The 23688-nt window shown below is 44.6% G+C and overlaps 1 protein-coding gene across 4 annotated transcripts in view; it reads right to left on the bottom strand.

The window, feature by feature from the left end:
- Positions 1-2388: 2388 nt before the first annotated feature.
- The window catches only part of SP110 (SP110 nuclear body protein), a 44370-nt gene continuing 23070 nt past the window's right edge, over positions 2389-23688 (bottom strand). For 2 of the 4 annotated variants that reach the window (XM_055090389.1, XM_028482511.2), the window contains 10 exons: positions 19773-19841; positions 12154-12252; positions 11551-11693; positions 11135-11179; positions 7065-7178; positions 6471-6586; positions 5705-5813; positions 5335-5406; positions 4601-4741; positions 2389-3500 (listed from right to left, as the gene is read on the bottom strand). In XM_055090389.1, the coding sequence (XP_054946364.1) occupies positions 3387-3500; positions 4601-4741; positions 5335-5406; positions 5705-5813; positions 6471-6586; positions 7065-7178; positions 11135-11179; positions 11551-11693; positions 12154-12252; positions 19773-19841 (1022 nt within the window). In that variant the 3' untranslated portion in view covers positions 2389-3386. The remainder of the gene's footprint in view (positions 3501-4600; positions 4742-5334; positions 5407-5704; positions 5814-6470; positions 6587-7064; positions 7179-11134; positions 11180-11550; positions 11694-12153; positions 12253-19772; positions 19842-23688) is intronic. The other 2 variants (XM_055090393.1, XM_055090397.1) reach the window with 2 other exon arrangements.

The following is a 23688-nucleotide window of genomic DNA, read 5'->3' on the forward strand; positions in this document are numbered from 1 at the left end:
CAGGGCAGGAATAAAGATGTAGACATAGAGAATGGACTTGAGGACATGGGGTGGGAGGGGGAAGCTGGGGCGAAGTGAGAGTAGCCATCAACATGTATACACTACCGAATGTAAAATAGTTAGCTAGTGGGAAGCAACAGCATAGCACAGGGAGATCAGCTTGGTGCTTTGCGATGACCTAGAGGGGTGGGATGGGGAGGGTGGGAGGGAGACACAAGAGGGAGAGGATATGGTGACATATGTATGCATATGGCTGATTCACTTTGTTGTAAAACAGAAACTAACACAGTATTGTGAAGCAATTATACTCCAGTAAAGATCTATTTTTAAGAAAAGCAGTAGAATGTCTGAATAGTCTAATCACCATGGGAAGACAGAGAATGTGGTCAATATTATCTCCCCAAAGTACTCTAGGCTATATCATTTTAAGAGTTAGTTAATTTAAAATGCTGTAAACTATTTCAGAACATATAAAAAGGTATAAAGTTTCATGAGTTATTTTACCAAGCTCGGCTAACTCTAAATCTGACTATGGCAATATATGAAAACTTACAGAACTGTTTCATTTATAAATACAAATGCAAAATCCTGAAAAAAATAATCTCTGCAATAGTATATTGAATATATAACAGAAACAAAAATAAATTCCACACAAATTTAGAATTCAGCTTAGTTTTGTTTTCATAGTGGTATGAGTAGAGAAATTCTGAAACTATTATTGTTGTAGTTTAGATTTGAGCAAATGAGTAAACATACTATTGGAGAAGAGAGACACAGATATTGCCTGGAGGAAAATATGGAAGAAGCCTGTGGTGTTGGATGGGAATTAGAGGGATATAATATTTATAACTCATGGGATTATCAAGGAATGTTCTCTGTCCTGGGATTGGGGGGCCTGGCAACATGCACCTCACTTGATTTCTGAATTGCTGTGGACCAGTGACTGCTATGTGCTACCCATTTCCCCCGGTTTGAATGCGAGTGTCTACAGTGGTTATTCTGTATCATCATTATATTTGGAAAGTGGGGGAGACTAACCTGTCCTTCAGTTCACAGGTCTTTGGTTCCAGAGGAGGTGCACCTGAGGGGACACATCCAATGAACCACATCTAAGGAAACTTATCTCATCTGAACCTGATTTAGATGCTGAGGTCCTGGACTTTGATCCAGTGCTGCAATGAGTGAGACTTCTTGGGGGTGGGGGTGGGCGGTGAGTGTCCTTTGCATGTGGGAAGGATGTGAATTGCTGTGGTCAGAGGGTGGGCTATGGTAGGGTGTTTCTGAAGATGGTGGCAACATTTCTTCCCAAGCAACATTCCCTTTGTAATGTGACTTTGACATTCATCTCATCAAGAGGTACAGGCTATTTCCACTCCATTTTTTTTTTTTTTTTTGCGTTACACGGGCCTCTCACCGTTGTGGCCTCTCCCATTGCGGAGCACAGGCTCCGGACGCGCAGGCTTGGAGGCCATGGCTCACGGGCCTAGCCGCTCCGCGGCATGTGGGATCTTCCCGGACCGGGGCACGAACCCGTGTCCCCTGCATCGGCAGGCGGACTCTCAACCACTGTGCCACCAGGGAAGCCCTCCCCTCCTTTTCAATTTGGCCCAGTGATTTGCTTAGACCGACGGTATGTGGCAGAGGTGACACTGAGCAAGCATGAAAGGGCTTAATCAATACGACGTGGAGCAAAGATAAGGCATCCACATGGAGGACTGCCTGAATTCCTGACCCACAGAATAGTAAGCCATAAAATGACTGTTCCTTGAAGCCTCTAAACTTTGGGGTCATTTGTTACATAGCAATAGGTAGCTAATACACTATCAAAGAGTGCTGGGGTCATTTCAAAACAACTCAGAAACCAACTTGAAGAGATTCTCACTCACTGAAGATAATCAATTTGAGCAGCAATAAAGATACTAACTGCAATGTTCTACAGCATATTAAATATATTTAAATCCATGAGCTCAAGATACGTTAAAGGAAAAAACCTCCTTGCTTCTCTTTAGAGGCTATTAGGAAAACAGTGCATGAATCTGAACACTTCAAATAAAGACCCATCATTTATCTTGCATTTCCTATACAAACTGTATTTCAAGCTAACCAAATATTATTGAAGGGAAGCTCTTTGCAGAAGAATTCTGACTAAGAAATATAGAATGAATAACAGAATCTAAATATCATCATTTTGGGGACTTCCCTGGTGGCACAGTGGTTAAGAATCCACCTGCCAATGCAGGGGACATGGGTTCGATTCCTGGTCCAGGAAGTCATTTTGGGGACTTCCCTGGTGGCACAGTGGTTAAGAATCCACCTGCCAATGCAGGGGACATGGGTTCGATCCCTGGTCCAGGAAGATCCCACATGCCGTGGAACAACTAAGTCCGTGTGCCACAACTACTGAGCCTGCGCCCTAGAGCCTGCAAGCCACAGCTACTGAGCCCGTGAGCCGCAACTACTGAAGCCCACGCATCTAGTGGCTGAGTGCCGCAACTACTGAGCCCGCACAGCTAGATCCCATGCTCCGCAACAATAGAAACCACCGCAATGAGAAGCCCGCACACCGCAATGAAGAGTAACGCCCGCTCGCAGCAACTAGAGAAAACCAGCGCGCAGCAACAAAGACCCAACGCGGCCAAAAAAAATCATCATTTTGCAAACCCTAGTGAAATGTGTTTAGGCAACGAGCATCAGTGGCTGCTAAAATCATTAGGGGAAAGGGTGACGTGTAACAGATGGGTCAGGCTGGTAACACCTGAACCTGCTGGATGATCTTAACATTATAAACGAATACACAGATCCCCCTGTGAAGTCTCTTTACTAAAAAGCCAAATCGAAATACCCCTCCACTCCCCACCCACCCAAACCTGAATCTAAGCAAGCCTCTAGATCTAACTTCTACGTTACAAAAAACGCCAGGGAGAAAAAAATATGCCGCTAAGGGGATGTAGAAAAATCCAGAATATGAAAAATGTTATAGGACAAAGACCCCAGGGTATCCAAAGAGTAGACAGCAAGGAAAAAAGGCAGTGGGGAATTTACAGATTAAAAGAGCCTTAAGATATAGATTAGCCAAATTCAGTGTGTGGAAGCTGTTTGGATCCCAATTCAAACAACAATTGTAAAAAGATTTATGAGACAATGGGGGAGAATATGAACTGTGATGGGGTATTTAATAGTATTAAGGAAATATTTAATTTTTTTGAGGTGCGAAATATAAAAAGAGACAATAAAAGGCGGTGGAGGATGTGACAATGCTCTGAGGGGTCTGGATTTGAGTCAAGAGGCAGCCAATAACATTCCAGACTCGTTGGCAATCTAAGGATGGCCAGGGCCACATCATCTGGATCCTGAAGTTGGGACGCCTTAGTTCGTCCAGAACAGGATCAAGGAGGAACCTGGAAGCTGTTCTCATTGGCTTCATGAAAAACAAGCACTTGTTTGAGGTCCTTTTCAAATTCTGCCTCTAAATCCAGTCCTACCTGACCAAAGTCGGAAGCCTGAAAGAGAAAAAAGCAAACACACAGAGGTCTAAGGACGAAGGATTAGGACCAGCAAATCACTCGTGCTTTTTTAGGAGCCCTGTCCTCCCTTTCCCAAATGCTGTGTTTCCCCAGCCATCAGGCAGAATAGTTGGGAAGATGCTGCCTGCCGCTCAAATGTTCAAATGCGTGAGACCCTGCCTGGTTGTTAACTTAGACCTGACAGGCGATCTGGACCGATGAGCTGATTTTGACCCCTGCAAAGCCTGAGTTTGGTGCAAAACAGACAAAGAGAAAGCTTTTCTTGAAAGCCCACTCTTTGAAGGAAGGTTGACTCTTCTGTTCTCCAAGGCTAAGACTGTGCCAGGCACCCAGGGGCTCCCTGGGTTGACTCTTTCCCCTCCAGCTCCATGGGTGGACACCAGTTTACGGTCTGTGGCTCATGAACATATGCCAACTGTGGCATGCAGGAGAGGAGGGAGGCTGGGTGGAGATGAGAGTCTACCCTAGATATGTCCCGAGCAATATCTGTATAAGTGAGAGTAAAGATCAGGGAAAACTCAATAAACTAAAGTTAAGAATGCCTTGCATTGCAAGGTAGCTCAACTCGTTGACTCTCCCTACTAACGAAGGATGGAGCCAACACCAGCTGAAGGCAAATCCGGATGTTCGAGTCCACTGGGAAATTCAAGAATAAAAATCCAAGCATGAGCATCCTGAATGTTTAATTTATTTCATTTAAATTAATTAATTCATTTATTTCTGTGTTTCTGAGGCATGAAGGACCATGTAAGCATAAACTGCCTTCCCCCTAGTTTGAACAAGGAGGCAGGATGAAATTGACTACTCGGCGGGAGTAGCGTATCTTTCTGAAACTGAGGATGGATTTTTTTTTTTTTCGGGTACCGTTTACAAGGATCCTTCCCTGTCCTGCTTGCTGTTCTTTTTGACATCCTCCTCTCCACCTCTGGGATTTGGAGGCAGTTTCCTCCTACAATCCTTGTCTTTTTGAGCTCTCCCCAGGACAAGACTGGGTAAGATTCTTGCAAAGCTCTGCTGCACCAGAAATGAGGGGAAAGTAGAAAGCACGTGAAACGGAGGCAGGAAATGCCCTTTACCTTGTAAAATGTTTTATGGTTGCGAAATATCAGACGCATGTCCCGTAGAAACCAGGCCACTGTGTACACTTTCTCAGCCAGCCTTTCTTTAACCAGGTCCAACCACATGGCTTCCCTAAAGGGCTCACCGTAATCTCGAATCTAGGGGCAAAGCCATCAAAGAGGTGATGTTAGCATAGCCATCATCGCCGAAATGGATCCAACACAAGCCTTTATTTCCAGGGTAATACGGATAATAACATCCGACATCTACGTGCCAGGCATTGTTCTAAGCTTTGCCACTATATTAACATAGGATCTCCACAACAACCCTAAGAGATTGGTACTATAATTACCCGTGTTTTATTGATGAGAAACCAAGGGATGGAGAAGTTAAGTAACCTACCCAAGATTTCACAGCTAAAACCTGGTAGAGCTACATTGAACCCACAGTTCAAGTCTCCTGAGTCTGTACCCTCAACCCTATGCTCTCTCTAAGAAAGACATTCCCACAGAAGAGAAGGAGAAACTGAGATACAGGGCAGGAGAAGCACCTCGTCTGTGTCCCAGAGCTGGTATGCAATGGGGTAGAGTTTGAACCCCATTCAACTCTGGCAGCACCACTCCAGAGTCTGCAGCTAAACCTTCTGTTCTCTGCAAACAGAGGTACCTGCAGGATGCACACTCCACGTTTCCAGAATGAGTTTAACATCAGAGAGATGCCCAGAGGATGAGAAACATCTAATAGGACTTACATTACATGGGGTCTCCATAAAGAAAGAGCTTTGTGGATGACAGTAGGCTTTCAAGAGGAGAAACTCACATTTCTGTAAAGTGCGAAGAGGGATTTAAAGGGAAGTGTTATTTGGAGAAAGTGAAGCCAAACGTTTGCCCAGGTACCACAAACAGGAGCGGCCAAACACAAGCAGACTTCCGGCCCAGTCTGCCAATGCACCGTGATGGGGGGTGGTGGTGGGGTGGTTGAACTCTGTTTGTCCTCCATGTTTGGGCACTGAAGCTCCATCCTCTGAAGTGAGACACTGAAGGCTTCCTTTGGGTGCCCTTCCCTGGACCCTTTGCCTCTTTGAGGGAAAAGGGAAGAATTGGGGTTCTCATCCGACTCACCAACTGCTCCTCGGGCTGCATCTGCCTTGCCAGGACCCCAGATTCCCCGAGACACTGCCGGCTTCCAGAAGATTCCTTCATCCTGCAGAAGGTGCAACTCCACGGGCTCCTGAGGGGCCGGGCATAAGTGAGCGAGGGCAAGGTCCCTGGAAACAGTCACTGTTTTCCTTTCAGGAGTGGCTGATGGGCGCAGCCGGGGATGAAGGGGACACCTGCCGGCGTCTCCAAGACCCCCAAGGGGGGGGTCTCCCATCAAGGCAGCGACAAAGGGGTCAGTGTGGTGTCAGGGGGTGTCAGGGTGAGTGGTGGGCTCTCCTTCCCCCTCAGAGCTGCTGGTAGCACAAGGAGCCCTGCCCACCAGGCCCAAGCATTGGAAACTGGGTCTTACGCCCCTGGGGGACCCAGGCTCCATCAGCCTGTCGAGACCCTGGGGAAATGGGAGAAGCAGGCCACGTTTCCTGCCTTTTCTGAATACTCACAGAACACAGACCACTGGTGTTTTTCGTCCCTTACCCTCCTTGGACAGGAGTCTGGGTTACGAAACTGGGAAAGGCCATCTCCCAGAGGCAGTGGCAGTCAGGGTGGCTCAGACACGGACTCAGACACTGATACCAGAGGGGACAGAGGCCGCTGCCCCGCTGGGCTGCGCTGGGCCACACCGAGCGCAGGATGCTCACAGGTCCTGCTCTTCCACCTGGAGAGGAGCGACCAGGGGCGGAGCCTGGGCGAAGTGTACGCGCACGAGGCGGGGCTGCGTCTCACTAACCTCTCGGCCTCCGCAGGTGGGATGTGACAGTCCTCATGAAAGGCCCTTGGGCAAGTGTCACAGCACAGCAGCGGCCCCCCTCTACAGCATACCTCACATTCCCTGGCGTTTTCCTGCTAGAAAGGGAGATAACGCGTGCACCGCTGGGATCGGAAGGGACCGCGGACGCTGACACTGCGGGAATCTGGAACACGGCGCTCGTGTCCCACTGGACGCTTCGGCCTGACCCAGCGGGGCGCGCACTGGGAACGCCCGCAGACGGAGGACAAGCCCGGCCTTGCGATCGCGGAAGAGCAGGCGGCAAGAGCTGCCACATCGCCGCGCGAACCACAGATTGTCAGAGCCGGAAGGGGCTGGAAGGTCATTTAAGTCCTTACTACCCCAAGTGTGGTCTGAGGACCAGCGGTATCAGCGTTATCTGGGAGCTGGTCAGGATCGCAGACCTACTGAATCGAACTTTGCCTTTTAACAGGATCCCGGGGAGGGTTCGTAAGTACACGAAATTGGAGAGAACACAGCTTTGGGCAACTGTCTCATCTGACAAGCCTCGGAAAGGAGGAATGCTTTTTCTCTGCAGTCAAAGTAAATTAGTACCTGAGTTAGGCTGGCCCCGAGGCTGCCCGTGCCTGGGTCAGAGCTGTTCTCATCCGCTGTGCGCCGTGCCAGGCAAACATGTTGGCCACTCAGAGAACAGTCTCTGATGTTATGCTGACACCCAGAAAGAAGGATATACAAAGACAGAGAGTTGCTGTGTAAATGTGTTGTTTGGGGGGCCTGAGGAACCATAGGGGTCTTTCTCATGGCCTTAAAATGTAGTAAATTCTACAAGTGATTTATGTGAGGAACACGGTCTTTACGGCTGGATAAATATTCACGGGCAGGAAGCCCGGTTCTGCTCCCAGCCCCACAAGACAGACAGTGTTGGGCTCCACGCGCCCAAGGGAACATTTTCTCTGCACTAAAGGTGGGGGTCAGGAAGAGGGGTCCTTCTGCCTTTGCCCGACTGTGATACTGTCCCCACCAGATGGATGGAAGGTGGTCAGCAAATAGACCACCAGGAGCTGGAGCAAAGGCTCGAAGGGCCTGGGAGTCAGTTACACCCAAGGAGAGAAACCCTGCCACTACACTCAGCCGTCCATAATACAAATATGAGGACCTGGGCAAGGGCATAAGGGATGGACATGCTTTGTCCATTTGCAAAACTAGCCACTCAGCCAGAGTGAAAAATCTTCTTGATCCGGGACTCTGTTCATCTCTCTTAACTGGGGAGGCTTCCTGCTCACCCCCTCCACTTAGTAGGCCCCAGGGCCTCGTAAGGAGGACTCCCCGACCCTGAACGTCAGGGAATCTTTCTGGCCTTCCCATCCTGAACTTGTCAGTCTGCCTTTCTCTGTTCTTGGGGTTGACACTCTACGGCCATTCTTGCCTCTGACTGGACACCTGGCCTGCCCTGGTCCAGGGTACAGATGCCAGTTCCCAGATAGCCCAGGCCGGCCCACTCCTCCTGGCCGAGACCCCGGTTGGGTCCGGAGCCTTGAGCACCATTGACCTCCTCACCCCACCACCCTTGCCATACCCTGGAGTGCAATTTTCCAGCACACATGATACGATAGAGAAATGGTAGAGAAAGGACATACAACCCCACAATTACATTCTGTAATAAAGCGTTTGACTCTGGTTTCCATGTTTGACTGTTGATGGCTTCAAGCCCAACTTCCCCTCTTGGCACATCTGGGCAAGGTGATGGGAAAGCTCACGATCTCCCTCCCCTGACCACAGTGAGAAGTTCAAGCCAGACAGACCCCGCCCCAGCAAGGGAGTCCTCAACTTGCCCCACCATAATAAAATGTTGGGCTACACCCTCTCTTAGCTCAAGCCATTTTCAGATCAGCTTGGGTAGCCTACCTTGCCTCTTCCCAGAAAGACTCTGTATGTGGCTAATAAATCTTTCATTCTCTCTTGGTACATGTGTTCCATCATTGGTTTCACTATCGGAACCCACTTGGGTTAGCAAGCGGGAGTCTGGGTGACCACCCCCCAACCCCCAGGGTCTTTCTTGTCTTGCTGTGGATTGCTAACTGGCTCTGCTCCCTGCTGGCATACGCTTTGAGCTGTGCGGCTGGCTGCTGGGCCACGGCACTGAGGTTGCGGGCATCCACCATGAGGCACCATTCACTCTTTCCAAGTTTAAGAACAGGCCAAATCGGGCAGTTAAATGGAGAAAAAGTAGAGATCATCACTCTTGCTCTAAATATATAGGTCTTGTATTATAAGTGTCTATCCTCGAAGGCCTGTTTTAATTTATACTGAGTTCTATTAACTAGTTTAACACAGAGGAAGGTCCATTTTATAAAGCTGATTGTGTCAAAGATTTAATTTTATTTTACTTTATTATTTGTTGGATCAGAGCATCAATGCCCACTACAGGATATTTTAGGGCCATGAGTATTATGACCTTAGGGCATTTAGGTAAGGCAACAGTTTTGATGGTTAAGGTAAGGTATACCAGTTTGTCCTCTGTTATATGTTTGGTAAATACCCTAAGAGGATGGCGGGCACCTTGTTTAAATTTAGTGGCATACAGTTACTCACAAAGGAGCCCCACCCACTATGCCATCACACACAGTCTCTGCAGGCAAAATTGTGACTGCATCCGACTTCCCCCAGGAGCACAGGTATGACACAACACTGACGACATCCTTCTCCTTTGACATGCTCATTCGGAACATACAACTACTCAGAAAGGAACTCAGGGAAAGGGAAGGGTCATCACCCCACATGCGGTACAAGGCCCTACCAGCTCAGCAAATTTCTGGGCTTTGTTTGGTCAGTTGAGGGCTGCTCTATTCCTGACACTGTCAAGAAACAATAACTGACCTGAATACTCAATCCCACAACAACTCCCCAACATTTTTACCCCTTTTGAGTTCTGAAGGTAACACAGTCCTCATTCACAGATTTTACTTGTACCCATTTAAGCTGTTATTTGCAAATCAGCCCACTTTGAATGGGGACTCCTCAACAAAAGGCTCTAGAATTTGTCCAAAAAAAACCCCCAAAAACAAAAGCAAAAACTATCAGTCCCACACTACATGCCATTAGGGTAGCCACTTTGGGCCGCATACCGGGCCCTTCTGGAAGTAGAGGCTCTCACAGGCCCTGAGCTGCCCCTTTTGCCTTGGGTCAAGGGAGCAGCATCCTGTAGAGCAGCCATAAAACACACGTTTATAGTATCAGCATCAGATCTCTTGCTGGTACACATAAACAGAGCTAGACACCAGTGGAGACTGGGTATACTGCACGGTGACAGTGACATGTTGGAAAACGTTGCTGGGGAAAGGCCTGCACTGGTCCATTCATGATCAGAACTACACTTTGTTCTCTTTATCTCAATGTGGCTCCTGATGGGGGGACTGAATGGTCAAGTCAAGTGTGCCCCTGGCTATCATTTGCTGACTTGTAGCGTTATGAGTAAGAAGGAACTATAATATTGGGGCCATTAATGATCTGGATTTTAAATATCTTTATTTTGTTTCTGGTTACAAAAGTAATTAATGATCATTATAAAAATTCCACCTGTACATAAATATATAATATGGAAGTCAAATGTACCCTGTAATCCCATCCCAGAATAATTGATTCTTTCAGATATTTTTTTAGTCATAGCCTTACATATTCACACAAGCAAAACTGGGCTCCTTCCGTACATGTTCTTTCCAGTTTAAGCTTCCTGAAGCTTTCTTGACCTTAAAACCCTTGGGTGGCTTTCCACTGACTGAAGGATGGGTCTATACCTGCAAACCATCCATTTTTAAAAAATATTATTCTGTTGATGTACCAGTTTATTTTATAATACTGATGGACAACCGTATCCTTCCCTATTTTTTGCCATTACAAGGAGCCTCCCTAAACATATCAAGATATTTCAAAACAGCATGGAAAAGATGGTTTATACAATAAACAGCTTTGGGGGACCATTGCCTTATAAACTTTGAATGAATCTAGCCAAGTGTCAGGCTAAGCTCCGGGGCAAGATGGGAGAGGCACCACTGCCTCTGCTGGAGGTTCATATCTAACGGGAAGCTCATGAATGGGACTCGGGACTGGAAGTTGTATTTACGGAAGTAAAGACAGCTGGGGAGGAGCAGCGGGGACAGCCAATGGATGAGTGCCATTTTCACCTGGAGGGAGGCTGTGCAGAGACAAAGCTCAGTTCAAACACATGATTCCATTCCGGCGCTACCAGTAATGAGCATGCTGAATTGAGGAATACTTGGAGTTCAATCAACAATGATCTTCTTAATCTTTCTTATCCTGTTCTTGTCTATTTCAATACCGTATCTACTTTTCAAACTAGGGCACTCTATTTCTGACGTCTTTTGTTGGTAACCATCTAAATATACAGATCTTTTCCTAAAACACACGCTTTTGTCCTAATCTTTATTTTAAAGAGTTATTGGCTTCCCCATCTTAAAATTAACTTTGAAAATAATGGTGGCATGTACATGTACCAGTGTGCTAAAGCAGTTGTCATGAAGATGCAGGGCTGAAATGGGAAGGTGACTTGAGGCTGGGAAAGTCGAGAACTCCCAGGCAAGCCTTGGGACACAGAAAGTCGGCGGCATGACGAATGAGAATGTGGTAGAAATTCACCTGCTATTTACCTCTCTCTTGAGACTTTTTCTTGGAGGACAGAGCAAAAGTCCTTTCTGAAAGAGAGGATGGGTCAATGAATGGGGTTTTTTCTGGAGGTTCTTCTTTGGTAAATATCCAAGTTTCCACTTCCTAATGAAACAAGACAGGTGTCTCTGTCTTCATCTAGTTTCCTTCCAGCCCACCCCCTCCGATACCACCAGGCTAAGCTTCTTGAATCCCTCCTTGCATTTAAAGTTCCCCACCATTAGCACCAATCTATGTTCCTAAATTTCTCACCCACAGTGTTTTTCTATGATCGTTTAGCTCTTTCTCAATCATGCTGTGGAATCCTAATGGGAATTTCTTCACCCTTCTGTTATTGAAATTCCACTCATCCTTCAAGGAATTAAACTCATCACCTATGTGTCCCTTGTTATTACAATACCTCCAGCAGCCGTTCTAGGGTCTTTCCTCTGCAAAGCACACTCCGCTTCCAGTTCTTCGATTGTTTCCGTTTTCCTTCAATTTCAAATTCTCTTGGTGTGAACCAAAGTCCCTTCTCGTTCTGAATACACTTCTCTGAGGAGCCTGTAAGGTAAAGACAGCCCATTCCTGGATCCACTTCCATCCTCTGTGAATTCACCCTAAACCTCCAACCCCCTACTTGTGATGCTCCACCTTTCTGGGTCCAGAGACTCCCTGTGAGGTGGGAGCAGTAACAGGGGAGTCTGATTCCTCCTCTCTCAGATTGAAGGAAGCCCTAAACCTGCCCTACTGGTGAAGGACTGGGACAGAATTTGCCTGTTATGTGGCAAGGACATGTGTCACAGGGTCCATGGATGACTTCCATGTGGGAGGGGAGTGGCCCGGTCATCAGATGTACCATGACATTGAAAAGGTTGAAAATTCCTTCTTAAAAAGCATTGCTTTTTCTGCAGCCTAGCTTGCAGGATCCATGCCGTGAACAATGACACACGTGGTTATTTTCTTCCCTTCTAGTGATTCCTTCATCTAGGGTTTCCAAAGAGCAGAAGATCAAGGAAGTCACCTTGTTTCATTTTCTCCTTATATAAAATCCCCTTTGCCTCACCACAGGTCACAGGAAGTTTAGGAGAGTGAAAATCCAGAGTTTCATCTTTGGGTTTTTCTGAAAGTAGAAAAGAACAGATTAGCGTTCCTCAGTCTTCATTCTGTCTCCCTCATGAATTTTCCACGAATTCTAATAATCGTAGTAATGACAATAATAACATGAATGGCAGCAGGGAGCGTCCTCTGGTTAATTTACAGGAAGTCTTCCATTTTGAGTAGCAGATTAGATATGTGAACAGAGGGGTCTCTAATAAACAAAACTACCCCTGCCAATACTACATCAAATAAAATAATTTAAAAAAACATACTGTGCTTCTTCGGTGAATGTGTTTAAATTCACAAACTCATTGACTAGCACCTAAAGTTCCTTTATTCCATAAGCATCCTGTTTATCTCTCTGTGCTGATGGGAGTTGCCTACCCAAAATATTTCTTTGCATTCATGTAGCTGGAGAAAATTTCTCCGTCTACGATTTTATTGCCTGATTCAAACCAAGATGGGGGTGAGTGAGGCAGTTAGCACTGAAGGGATAGTGTTAGTCTCCATCGTTTGCTGTCCCTTTTCATTTGATTGTGCCTCTGCTTCTTCCTCTATGAGTAAAAGAAAACCATGGAGAGCTCTACTCTAGTTTGCACATTGCCTATGGAGGGATTTGGCAACACACAGCCCCTGAGTAGGGATCTAGGGTTCTGATTCAGAAGAAGGAATTGTAAAAGGGTTAGCATAAACATCAGCAATTCCTGCTTCCCCTCCCCCCAGCCTCGTTGTGGGTGAATTCATTAGAGACAGACGGCAGGAGCTGCTTCTTTTTTTTTTTTTTTTTTTTAGATTTTTTTTAACACCTTTATTGGAGTATAATTGCTTTACAATGGTATGTTAGTTCCTGCTTTATAAAAAAGTGAATCGGTTATACATATACATATGTTCCCATATCTCTTCCCTCTTGCGTCTCCCTCCCTCCCATCCTCCCTATCCCACCCCTCTAGGTGGTCACAAAGCACCAAGCTGATCTCCCTGTGCTATGCAGCTGCTTCCCACTAGGTATCTATTTTACGTTTGGTAGTGTATATATGTCCATGCTACTCTCTCACATTGTCCCAGCTTACCCTTCCCCCTCCCCATATCCTCAAGGCCATGCTCTAGTAGGTCTGCGTCTTTATCCCCGTCTTGCCCCTAGGTTCTTCATGACCATTTTTTATTTTCTTAGATTCCATATACATGTGTTAGCATATGGTATTTGTTTTTCTCTTCTGACTTTACTTCACTCTGTATGACAGACTCTAGGTCCATCCACCTCACTACAAATAGCTCAATTTTGTTAATTTTTATGGCTAATATTCCATTTATATATGTGCCACATCTCCTTTATCCATTCATCTGTTGATGGACACTTAGGTTGTTTCCATGTCCTGGCTATTGGAAATAGAGCTGCAATGAACATTGTGGTACATGACTCTTTTTGAATGATGGTTTTCTCAGGGTATATGCCCAGTAGTGGGATTGCTGGGTTGTATGGTAGTTCTACTGTTAGGTTTTTGTTTTTGTTTTTTTTTTGCGGTACGTGGGCCTCTCACTGTTGTGGCCTCTCCCGTTGCAGAGCACAGGCTCCGGACGCGCAGGCTCAGCGGCCATGGCTCATGGGCCCAGCATTGTAGTTTTGATTTGCATTTCTCTAATAATTAGTGATGTTGAGCAGCTTTTCATGTGCCTCTTGGCCATCTGTATGTCTCCTTTGGAGAAATGTCTATTTAGGTCTTCTGCCCATTTTTTGATTGGGTTGTTTGTTTTTTTAATATTGAGCTGCATGAGCTGTTTATATATTTGGGAGATTAATCCTTTGTCTGTTGATTCGTTTGCAAATATTTTCTCCCATTCTGACAGAAATGGGAGAAAGTCTTTTCATCTTGTTTATAGTTTCCTTTGCTGTGCAAAGCTTTTAAGTTTCATTAGGTCTCATTTGTTTACTTTTGTTTTTATTTCCGTTGCTCTAGGAGGTGAGTCATAAAAGATCTTGGTGTTATTTATGTCAAAGAGTGTTCTTCCTGTGTTTTCCTCTAAGAGTTTTATAGTGTCTGGCCTTACATTTAGGTCTTTAATCCATTTTGAGTTTATTTTTGTGTATGGTGTTAGGGAGTGTTCTAATTTCATTCTTTTACATGTAGCTGTCCAGTTTTCCCAGCACCACTTATTGAAGAGGCTGTCTTTTCTCCACTGTATATTCTTGCCACCCTTATCAAAGATAAGGTGACCATATGTGCGTGGGTTTATCTCTGGGCTTTCAATCCTGTTCCATTGATCTGTATTTCTGTTTTTGTGCCAGTACCATACTGTCTTGATTACGGTAGCTTTGTAGTATAGTCTGAAGTCAGGGAGCCTGATTCCTCCAGCTCCGTTTTTCTTTCTCAAGATTGCTTTGGCTATTCGGGGTCTTTTGTGTTTCCCTACAAATTGTGAGATTTTTTTGTTCTAGTTCTGTGAAAAATGCCATTGGTAGTTTAATAGGGATTGCAGTGAATCTGTAGATTGCTTTGGGTAGTAGAGTCATTTTCACAATGTTGATTCTTCCAATGCAAGTATCAAGATACCAATCCATGGTATCTCTCTCCAACTATTTGTATCATCTTTAATTTCTTTCATCAGTGTCTTATAATTTTCTGCATACGGGTCTTTTGTCTCCTTAGGTAGGTTTATTCCTAGATATTGTATTCCTTTTGTTGCAATGGTAAATGGGAGTGTTTTCTTAATTTCACTTTCAGATTTTTCATCATTAGTGTATAGGAATGCCAGAGATTTCTGTTCATCAGTTTTGTATCCTGCTACTTGACCAAATTCATTGATTAGCTCTGGTAGTTTTCTGGTAGCATCTTTAGGATTCTCTATGTATAGTAACACATCACCTGCAAACAGTGACAGCTTTACTTCTTCTTTTCCGATTTGGATTCCTTTTATTTCTTTTTCTTCTCTGATTGCTGTAGCTAACACTTCCAAAACTATGTTGAATAATAGTGGTGAGAGTGGGCAACCTTGTCTTGTTCCTGATCTTAGTGGTAATGGTTTCCGTTTTTCACCATTGAGGATGATGTTGGCTGTGGGTTTGTCATATATGGCCTTTATTATGTTGAGGTAAGTTCCCTCTATGCCTACTTTCTGGAGGGTTTTTATCATAAATGGGTGTTGAATATTGTCGAAAGCTTTCTCTGCATCTATTTAGATGATCATATGGTTTTTCTCCTTCAATTTGTTAATATGGTGTATCACATTGATTGATTTGTATATATTGAAGAATCCTTGCATTCCTGGGATAAACCCCACTTGGTCATGGTGTATGATCCTTTTAATGTGCTGTTGGATTCTGTTTGCTAGTATTTTGTTGAGGATTTTTGCATCTATGTTCATCAGTGATATTGGCAAAAAAACCCCAAAGTTAGCAGAAGGAAAGAAATCATAACGATCAGATCAGAAATAAATGAAAAAGAAATGAAGGAAACAAAGCAAAGATCAATAATCCTAAAAGCTGGCTCTTTGAGAAGATAAACAAAATTGATAAACCATTAGCCAGACTTATCAAGAAAAAAAGGGAGAAGACCCAAATCAATAGAATTAGAAATGAAAAAGGAGAAGTAACAACTGACACTGCAGAAATACAAAGGATCATGAGAGATTACTACAAGCAACTAGATGCCAATAAAATGGACAACCTGGAAGAAATGGACAAATTCTTAGAAATGCTCAACCTTCTGAGACTGAACCAGGAAGAAATAGAAAATATGGACAGACCAATCACAAGCACTGAAATTGAAACTGTGATTAAAAATCTTCCCACACACAAAAGCCCAGGACCAGATGGCTTCACAGGTGAATTCTATCAAACATGTAGAGAAAAGCTAACACCCATCCTTCTCAAACTCTTCCAAAACATAGCACAGGGAGGAACACTCCCCAACTCATTGTACGAGGCCACCATCACCCTGATACCTAAACCAGACAAAGATGTCACAAAGAAAGGGAGACAGCTTTCTGATCTGCTCCTGATGATCCTGCATTTGGCTCCATCTCACCCCTCATCTCAGTAAACAAGCCTCTAAGGATGGAAGCCTGAGGGTGAGGCCTGTGTGGAGCTCTCTGGCATCTATTAGGTCACTGCTGGTAAATGTGAGCAAACTCAGGAAGTCTGCTAAAAGTAAGCAATTAAAGAACAAAGGGAGGGACTTCCCTGTTGGTCCAGTGGTTAAGAATTCGAGCTGCCAATGCATGGGGCTCGGGTGTGATCCCTAGTGGGGGAACTAAGATCCCACATGCCGCACGGCGGGGGTGGGGGAAGAACAAAGGGAGTTCGTAGAGATGAAAAGGCTGGTGGAGGAAATGAAAAGAACAAGAGCAGAATGGGAAAAAAACCCAGTGAGTGACTGGGAAGACTAACGACAGGGATTCTTACAGAACATAGAGAAAAGGCACAAGGTGAAACTATGCCTGGAAAGACATGGCCCGGGGAGAAGTCCGGAGCTCTATGATTTGTACACAAGGGGCCTGGTGGGGAGAGGGAGTGGCTGGAGGAGAAGCACTAGTTAAGGGAATAGTAAAAGCAGCACACACATTCTATTGTTTATTTTCACTACAACCTGTAACAAAAGGAAGGCAATGGCAATGATCCTCGTTTTATAGATGGGGGACTCGGGTGCAGATTTGGAGAGAGAATTCCTGGTGGTCACCACACTGTGTGAGATGGAGCTAGCACTGGAATCCAGACGTGCCGGTCCCTAGTCCGTGCTCTTTCCATGCCATCAGAAACACCGCAACAAGACTCCACATCATATGATGGATAACAGTACAGAGATATGACGTTAAATCAGAAGTCACAGCCAGGGTGGAGGTGTTAAGGAGACAGGAAAAGGTGAGGCAGATGGAGAGCTGTCAGCCTTTGCCTGGACTCTTTGCTTCCTACTTGTGTTTCCTAAAAACACCAGGAGGTTTTTGTTTTTTTGTTTTTTTTTTTTTTTAGTGTAAAGGACAAAGGACTTGGGATTAAAACACCTAGGTTGATTTTAGCTCACGCAAGTCTTTTATGCTCTAATTGAATCTGGAAAATGGACCGAAAAATACCTCTTTGAGGACTAAATGGCAAAATGTGGAACAAAGTGCTTTGCCAACTGTAAAGTGATGTACACACTTATATAGTGTTGGCAGGACCTCTGCATATGGTAGTGTGGGATGTGCACTGAGTAAGGATTTCCCCTTTACGGAGGGAGGGTGGGGAGCTCCTAGTCACATCAGAGCTGTAATCCATTTGCACACTTCCTAGGTTCTTCCAGCAGAGGGCAGCAAAGGGCCTGGTCGCAAGAATCAGCTCTGACAGACGTAGGTCAAGTGTATGGTGGAAGGGGCACTTTTTCAATTTCATGAAGTTCACTGTATGCGTCAGTGGAGGCCCTGATATTGGTATTCATACTTGATGAGAAAGAATGAATAATGTATTGATTTGACAGCTATTTAAGCACAAACCGCAAGGTACAGAGGAGACATCGACCAATGAGCAAAATGGACCCATGTTCTGACCTCATTTGAGTTTCGCTCAGTGAACAGGATGTACACAGACAGTTAATTACACTTGTGATAAAACAGAAACAGACTCACAGTCTTAGAGAATGAACTTATGGTTACCAGGGGGAAGGGTCGGGCGGAGGGATAGTTCGGGAGTTTGGGATTGACATTAACACGCTGCTATATTTAAAATGGATAACATAGAGACTGTCATACAGAGTGAAGTAAGTCAGAAAGAGAAAAACAAATACCGTATGCTAACACATATATGGAACTAGATTCCATATATGGAATCTAAAAAAAAAAAAGGTTCTGAGGAACCTAGGGGCAGGACAGGAATAAAGACGCAGACTTAGAGAATGGACCTGAGGACAGGGGGAGGGGGAAGGGTAAGCTGGGACGAGAGTGTCATGGACCTATATATACTACCAAATGTAAAATAGATAGCTAGTGGGAAGCAGCTGCATAGCACAGGGAGATCAGCTCGGTGGTTTGTGACCACCTAGAGGGCTGGGATAGGGAGGGTGGGAAGGAGACGCAAGAGGGAGGGGATATGGGGATATATGTATATGTATAGCTGTTTCACTTTGTTATAAAGCAGAAACTAACACACCATTGTAAAGCAATTATACTCCAATAAAGAAGTTAAAATAAATAAATAAATAAAAATAAAATGGGTAACCAACAAGAACCTACTGTATACAACAGGGAACTCTGCTCAATATTATCTAACAACCTAAATGAGAAAAAAATTTGAAAAAGAATAGAGACATGCATACGTATAACTGAATCACTTTGCTGTACAGTAGAAATGAACACAACAGTGTAAGCCAACTATACTTCAATAAAACAAATTTAAAAAAAAGAGAGATCGGATACTATCAAGAACAAATGATACCTGTGACAAGTGCCACCAAGAAAAAATAGCCTGCCTGCTGGGTCAGAGAAGGCTTTGTTCAAGGTGAGCCCGAGGCTGTGTAACAAAGGAGGAAGGAGGGTGAGGGGTTTGGCTTTGGGGACGGAGCGGGTGAAGGAGGGAGGAGACATACTGAGCAGGATGGAGGGTGAAGTGTTCATGTCAAAGTGAGGGTACTCAGAGAAATCAGGCTGCTGGTGACCCTTGGGGCTCTGGGTAGAGATTGGAATATGGGTGTGGATTCTGTTTTATTTCTTGACCTGGGCGCTGGGTACATGTGGGCTTCTCCTTTGTGTTCATTCCTGAAGCTGTGCAGTACGTACATGCATTTTTCCACAAGCACGGTGCACCAGCGCTCCTCAAGATGCCGGCCTGCGATGAGACAGGAATCTGACCAGAATAGAAATCAATGCGCTGCTGTTTCCACTGGGGTCTTGCTATGAAACCAGTGTGCTCAGAGTCACAGCTGCTTTACAGACTCCTGATTTTTGCAGACCTGCAGCGAGCAGGCTTGTAGATGTCACCAGTCTGTGGACCCCAGATTGGGTAGCACCTGTTATACTTGAGTAATAAGTTAATGGGGAAAAAAGGCCAGTGTGGCTGGCGTCTAAAGAGGGAAGGGAGAGTGACAAGAGATAATGCCCAAGAAGTATGTTATAAAAGCAGAGGGAGGGACGTCCCCGTTGGCACAGCGGATAAGACTCCACGCTCCCAATGCAGGGGGCCCGCGTTCGATCCCTGGTCAGGGAACTAGATCCCACATTCATGCCGCAACTAGTAGCTCTTGTGCCACAACTAAGGAGCCCGCAAGCTGCAACTAAGGAACCTGCCTGCTGTAACGAACACCCAGTGCAACCAAATAAATGAATAAATAAATATTTTAAAAATATGGCAATTCTTTTAAAAAAAAAAGGAGAGGGAAAATGAATTCAAGGAGAGGAGGAGGAGTGGAAGGAAGAGGAGGAGGGAGAGGAGGACTGTGTCCCCAGGAGACACACCAGAGCGCAGAGGGGCAGAAGCAACGGGGTGCTCACCCCCAGAGACCGGGAGTGCACCCCTGACCAACACAGCAGGCCAGGGCCCTGCAGAGCCTGAGGGCGAGGCCCTGCCTCTCACTTACTTACCTTTTATGGGAATATTTCTCTGACAACTTGTTGTTGCACTTGAACAGACATCTTTTATCCTTTTCTTTTCTAAAAAGAAAACAATTAATAGTCATTTATAACTGGAAACATAGATTTATGTGCTTTATATGTCACTATCTCAAAGTAATTTTTTCTGTCTTTCTACCAGTTTGGAGAGCAAGAGAGACAAGAGTCCTTATGAAAGAAAAATTATAGCATTGACCAAAAAATATATAGCAAGCTCAAGGTAATAGATGGGAAGGTTAAAAGTATTACAGAAGCCAAATTTTCACAAATTAATAAATATTAATTTAACATATAACAATATAATATATATATATATATACACTTAATACACATACTAGAAGTAAATAAAGGATGTAGCCTTATAAATATTACATAGAAAGGGCTTTTTAAGGCAGAAGTACAGGGCATAAAGCAGTGATTCTCAATGATGGGTGATTTTGCCCCCAGAGGATATTTGGAAATGTTAGGAAATCTTTTTGCCAGACTGGGAGGTGGGCGCTACCGCCGTCTGATCGGTGGACGCCAGGGATTCTGCTAAACGTGTCACAATGCATAGCACAGCCTCTGCAACCAAGAATTAACTGGCCCCCAATAACAACGGTGCAAAAGTTGAGAAACTCTGACATAAACCATACTGGAAACAGTAAACTGATGTGCCTATATCTAAATATTAAAGACTCTCGGGAATTCCCTGGAGGTCCAGTGGTTAGGACTCCGCGCTTTCACTGCCGTGGGCCCAGGTTCAATCCCTGGTCCGGGAACTAACATCCCACAAGCCACACAGCATGGCCAAAAAAACCCAAAACCCAAACCAAACCAAAAAAATCTAAACCCTCCACAGCCAAAAACTTCTCAAGTAAGTTCAAAGACAAAAACAAAATGAGAAAATTGCAGCAACAAGGGGTTAATCTCCCAAATTGATTAAACAACAAAAAAAGAAGAGTCATATATAAAAATAGGCAAATATGAATAGGGGACCTTCAAAAGAAAACATTCTGAAGAAAAATTTATTTAAAAAACAGGCATCTTAGTAAATATAGGCTAGATAATGCTGTAGTCATTTATGATCCTCCTAAATCTCAGTGGTTTATTATACGTGTCAGCAAACTACGGCCCAAGGGCCAAGGCAGCCCAATGCCTGTTTTTCTCTTTTTTAATAAATTTATTTATTTTTTATTTTTATTTTTGGCTGCTTTGGGTCTTCGTTGCTGTGCGTGGGCTCCCACTGGTTACAGCGAGCGGGGGCTACTCTTCGTCGCGGTGCGCGGGCTTCTCGTCGCAGTGGCTTCTCTTGCTGCGGAGCACGGGCTCTATGCGTGCGGGCTTCAATAGTTGCGGCACGTGGGCTCAGCAGTCGCGGCTCGCGGGCTCTAGAGGGCAGGCTCAGCAGTTGGGGCGCGCGGACTTAGCTGCTCCGCGGCGTGTGGGATCTTCCCAGGCCAGGGCTCGAACCCGTGTCCCCTGCACTGGCAGGCGGATTCTTAACCACTGCGCCACCAGGGAGGCCCCCAATGCCTGTTTCGGTATTGACGTTTTATGAGAGCACAGCCAGGCCCACTCGTTTATATTTTTGTCTCTGCTGCTTTCACGCTACAATGGCAGCGTTGAACAGTTGCAGTAGAGACTTTATGGCCAGCAAAGCCTAGATTATTCACTCTCTGGCCCTTTGTAGAAAAAGTTCTTCAAGCTTTGGCTTGGGAGTAGCCCTCTCACTTCCACCCACATTTCTTTGGCCAAGTCACGAGGCCATTCCTGAGCCCACGGGGCGTGTGGCCTTCCGAGATGCAGGTAAGCAGTACTGGGACCTTCCAGAGCGTAGTTAGCCACTCGCAGAGCACAGAGAAATTCCAAGGAAAGCACTGGCGGGCTATCATTCTTGGCCTTTATGTTCGACAAACAGAAAAGTCTTGTTATTTCTGGTGTTCGTGAAGACGCAGGGAGGAGGGTGTCCACGCCGCATTCGTGGGAGTCTAAACTGGCAACAATTTGATCATCAGTATGGGATTCGTTTATTTTATTATTTTATTTTATTTTATTTTATTTTTTGGCCTTGACGCTCGTGGGATTTCATTTCCCCAACCAGGGACTGAACCCGGGCCCTCTGGAGTGAGAGCACAGAGTCGGACCGCCAGGGAATTCCCAGTATGGGATAATTTTAAATATGCAGAGCCACTGCCCCAATCTACTTCACTTCCAGAAATAAACCATTAAGAAATAAGGAGCCTGTGCTCCGCCACGGGAGAGGCCACAACAGAGGGAGGCCCGCATGCCACAAAAAAAAAAAAAAGAAATAAGACAGAGAATGTGTTAGAAAGCCAGGAGGAGGACAGTGTCCACAATCACGAATGCTTCTTGGAAGTCTTACTAGAAAGTCTGAAAAGAGATGACTTGATCTCAGGAAGGAGGCTGCTGTCAGCTGGGGTCAGAACCATCACGGTGAAGTAACAGCAACACCAAAAGCAGCATTTGGAGCAGGGGCAAATGGGGTGGAAACAGAAGGCACAGACGATTGTTCCTTAAATAGTGAGTCTTTGTTTCATTTTAAAATAATCCAGTTTGGAAACCGCTTCAGGAACGGCGCAGTAAGGACCTCCAAAAATATATTTCCTCCATAAAAGAAATAAGAACAGTGGCAAAAACTGTCAAAATCACCTTTTTCAAAACATTGGAAATGAATGAACAAATGCTTTCAATAATCCATGGAGCATGTATTTAAGAAAAAATGGCTAAATCTTAGAAAGAAACACGATCTTTGTGACATTTTAAATTTAAATTAAAATTGCTCTATTCCCATCCTCTCTTTCCAGTTTCAAGGTAGCCTTGAAAAAACCAATAGCCTCACAACCATGGTAGCTGTGAAAACTAGCAGTCGACCAGTCACTGAAGGGGAAACATGAGTTTGAAGCGCCTTGAAAAGCTTCCTACCCAGAGAAATGTTATATTTGATTTTGTGTCTGTGTAACTGGCTGGGTTCAAATCTCAACTCAAGCTCTTTATTTTTTTTAACTTTAATTTTTAAATTTTTTATACAATTTAAAAAGTTAATTTCCATTTACAGTTATTACAAAATATTGGCCATATTCTCCATGTTGTATGTACACCCTTGAGCCCACCTTATACCTAATGGTTTGTACCTCCCACTCCCCCCCGACCCCTGTATTGCCTCTTCCCTTTCTCCCCACTGGTAACCACTAGTTTGTTCTCTATATCTGTGAGTCTCCTTTTTTGTTATATTCACTAATTTCTTGTATTTTTTAAGATTCCATATATAAGTGACATCAGATAGTATTTGTCTTTGTCTGACTTATTTCACTGAGCATAATGCCCTCCAAGTCCATCCATGTTGTCACAAATGGCAAAATTTCATTTTTTCATGGCCGAGTAATATTCCATTGTATATATACACCACATCTTAATCCATTCATCTATCAATGGACACTTAGGTTGCTTCAATACCTTGACTATTGTAAACAATGCTGCTATGAACATTGGGGTGCATGTATCTTTTTGAATCACAGTTTTCTCCAGATATATGCCCAGGGGTGGAATTGCTGAGTCATATGGTGGCTCTATTTTTAGTTTTTTGAGGAACCTCCATACGGTTTTGCATAGTGGCTGCACCAATTTACATTCCCACCAACAGTGTACCAGTGTTCTCTTTGCTCCACATCTTTGCCAACATTTGTTATTTGTGTTCTTTTTTTAACATCTTTATTACCATGTTCTTTTTAATCATGGCTATTCTGATAGGTGTGAGGTGATATTTCATTGTGGTTTTGATTTGCATTTCCCTGATTAGGGATGTTGACCATCTTTTCATATACCTTTTGACCATCTGCATTTCCTCTTTAGAAAAATGTCTATTCAGGTCTTCTGCCCATTTTTTAAT

The sequence above is a fragment of the Physeter macrocephalus genome, chromosome 2, assembly GCF_002837175.3.
Source record: "Physeter macrocephalus isolate SW-GA chromosome 2, ASM283717v5, whole genome shotgun sequence".
Taxonomy (NCBI): domain Eukaryota; kingdom Metazoa; phylum Chordata; class Mammalia; order Artiodactyla; family Physeteridae; genus Physeter; species Physeter macrocephalus.